The sequence below is a fragment of the Micromesistius poutassou genome (genome assembly GCF_964030765.1).
Source record: "Micromesistius poutassou genome assembly, chromosome: 7".
NCBI lineage: Eukaryota > Metazoa > Chordata > Actinopteri > Gadiformes > Gadidae > Micromesistius > Micromesistius poutassou.
This window is the reverse complement of record NC_140277.1, coordinates 2,729,129-2,732,149: the sequence shown is the minus strand read 5'-3', so window position 1 is coordinate 2,732,149 and position 3,021 is coordinate 2,729,129. Positions and strand designations below refer to the sequence as shown.

The 3,021-nt window shown below is 50.4% G+C and overlaps 1 protein-coding gene across 1 annotated transcript in view; it reads right to left on the bottom strand.

The window, feature by feature from the left end:
* Positions 1-938: 938 nt before the first annotated feature.
* tasp1 (taspase, threonine aspartase, 1) overlaps positions 939-3,021 on the bottom strand; it is a gene marked incomplete at its 3' end in the record, with an annotated part of 18,573 nt that continues 16,490 nt past the window's right edge. Inside the window, exons 13-14 of the mRNA XM_084470149.1 lie at positions 1,500-1,573; positions 939-956 (exon numbers count right to left, since the gene is read on the bottom strand). Of these exons, the coding sequence (XP_084326275.1) occupies positions 939-956; positions 1,500-1,573 (92 nt within the window). The remainder of the gene's footprint in view (positions 957-1,499; positions 1,574-3,021) is intronic.

Sequence of the window (3,021 nt, the reverse complement as noted above, 5' to 3'; positions counted from 1 at the left end):
GGGGGCCGGGAGAACGGACACAGAGACAGTCAAGAGCCACAGACAGGGAGGGGGAGAGAGAGGGAGGGAGAGAGAGAGGGAGGGAGGGGGAGAGAGAGAGAGAGGGAGGGGGAGAGAGAGAGAGAGGGAGGGAGGGAGGGAGGGAGGGAGGGGGAGAGAGAGAGAGAGAGAGAGAGAGAGAGAAAGTCGGAGAGAGAGGGAGTGAGAAAGAGATGGTGAGAGAGGGAGTGAGAGAGAGCGAGTGAGAGACGGTGAGAGAGAGAGAGAGAGAGAGACGTGAGAGAGAGAGCGAGAGAGAGACGGTGACAGAGAAGAGAGAGAGAGAAAGAGAGAGAGAGCAAGAGAGACGGGGAGAGAGAGACAGTGAGAGAGAGAGAGAGAGAGAGAGACAGAAAGCGAGAGAGCAACGGAGGGAGAGAGCGAGCGAAAGCGAGAGAGAAGCCAAAACAAGCTTGACGTATATTGCCCGCTCTCGGCCCACAGTACCAGCACTGTAAGTAATTGGCTTGAGTTTAGTTTCGGCATTGCTTATGCAGATGTCCACCTCCACGGCACTCATTTGCTCTAATGGTTATTAAGGCTCGAAAAAACAAACAAACCCACATGCACCGAGTCGTCCGCTCATTTATAACAAGGAGTGCACAAGTCAGGGCTTGACGGTGAGTCACAGCCCACTGGAAAAGGACAAACCCTGAACGGTAATTGTAGGGCTCCGTGAACAATAAACATCTGTACGGTGGAGCTGTGTCATTCCTGAGAGGATACCTTCTAACAAAATACGCTTTTATTGTTGTAAATACACACAAGAGCCACTTCCTGCAATGTAAATGAGCAATGGCTCTGGAATGGAGGGTCGGAGGAGACCAACCGGGAGGCCGGCTGGAGCCAGGGCTCGTTTCACGCAATCATCATTTTTGTATTCCGACGCTCAACATGTTTCATGAAAAGGCATAAATCTGCCGGCATCGGAGAGACCACACCGACTTCCCCCCGCAAGACCAATTTGTTTCCTCGGTCACATTTTTCTTATTAACAGTCATACATTCTGGGAGATGTGGAAAAAAAAATAAAACTTCAGAAAAGGGCCTCGGGCGGAACTATGACTCCAAACTGCAAGTCATTAAAAGAGTATAAAAGGACCCTGAAAAAAAGATAAAGCAAGCCTCCATGTGTTAGGAAGTGAAGAAATAATTAAAGGCACGCCGCGGCCAAATTCAAGCCACTGGCTGTTGTCAAGGAGGAGTAATTACCCATAATGCAGTGCAAACTGTGAAAGTGATGATTCTCTTAGCACCCGTCCGGTGTTCATGTGTTGACGCGGGTGTGAGCCAACTGTCGTGCTTGTAAACTTATGGGGTGATAACGTCAGCCATTCCCGGTGCGTCGACCTTGAAACCGTATACTCCGGTGTTACTGTGTTGTTTGTTATTGTCAAGGAGGGGGGGGTGGTGATGGTGGGGGTGGTGGGGGAGGGGGTGGGGGTGGAGGAGACGGCTCACCTTGGCTCTGCTGTCCTGGGCTGACATGTAGCCCACGCACATGCTCTCCGTGCTGTGGCTCCACAGAAACTCCACTGGGGGACGAAAGAGAGAGAGACAGAGAGACAGAGAGAGAGAGAGAGAGAGAGAGAGAAAGAAAACAGCTCCGGTCAGAGAGAGAGCAGGGACACAAAAAGGGGCCAGAAAACAAACAAAAAATAAGTCACGACCAAACAAATACTGGAGCGCAGCCCGACAAAGTGTTTGTAGGAAAGACAAAACAGCGCTCTATAGAAGCCATCCATATAGGGATGTTTCACATCCAACAGGTGGCCCTTCTGAAATGAACACCTCCCCTGAGGGTACCCCCCGCGGACGATAAGAGTGTGCACGCACGCACGCACGCACGCACACATACACACACGCGCGCACACACACACGCGCACACACGCGACGTGGTGTGGCTGCAAAGGACCGCCTGAACCCAGGAGGATACGCTTCTTAATTAGGGTGCCAGAGGACACTCAAGGCTCTGTTTAGACTCCTACGTAAACACAGAGACGCCTCTCCAGGCAATATAATCTGGCGGAGGACGGAGTGGTGCCCCCCCATCTTTGATTCACCACGAGGGCTCCGCTACGTCGACAGCAACACACACCGCCCACCCCCCCCCCCCCCCCCACCCACCCCACCCACCCCCTCCCCAGTCAAGTGCTGGAGAGGGTGGAATATGTCACAGAAAACAAACACCACCTCCTTGGATGTATATAAATAGCCGCGCGCCAAGACACTGCACGTAATAACAGATGAACGTCCGTGCGGTGTTACGACACCGTGGTCTTGGAAACACTTCAAGGGGGGTGTGTGTGTGTGTGTGTGTGTGTGTGTGTGTGTGTGTGTGCGCGGCGCAGCTTGAGTTTTACGACAGTGTTTATTGATGCAACTTCTTTAGAGGAGGGTCAAGTATTTTCTATGGGTTTAGAAAAAATAACTAGCTCCACTAAAATCCACCAGATAACAATGGCAGAGAGAGAGGGGCGCTCCGCCGCTGAATTCAGACTCTCTGCCGCCTATTACAGAACGGAGAGATGCTCACGAATGGGAAGAGCTGTTTACGCTCCAGGGTTAGAGTTCCCACAGCACCAGACATGATCTGCAGTAACTTTGTTCATGTATTTTATGTAAAGCAGCTATATGTGATAGCATTGGAGTCCAAGACAATTCCCCTCCAAGGATAATAAAGTGTATCTTATTTTTTTTTTTTAATAGTAGCTGAGAGCAAGACACTTTGTATTTTCAAAATTTTTAAGATAACGGACCGCCAAGTCAGCGCCATCGTTGTAGTATGAAGTCCTGATGGATATTCAGCGATATTTGGAGATCCTGGCCCGTATCCAGGGTTTGAGAAAAAGTGAGGCTTCAGTTGCAGCTTCAGTTGTGAGAGTTCGTCGAGTTAGTTTGGGGGGGTCACACAAAGTACCAAGTCTCAACTGAACTAAGCCTTTACTCATCTTAAAGATATTCTCAACCGCTGTCTTGTACA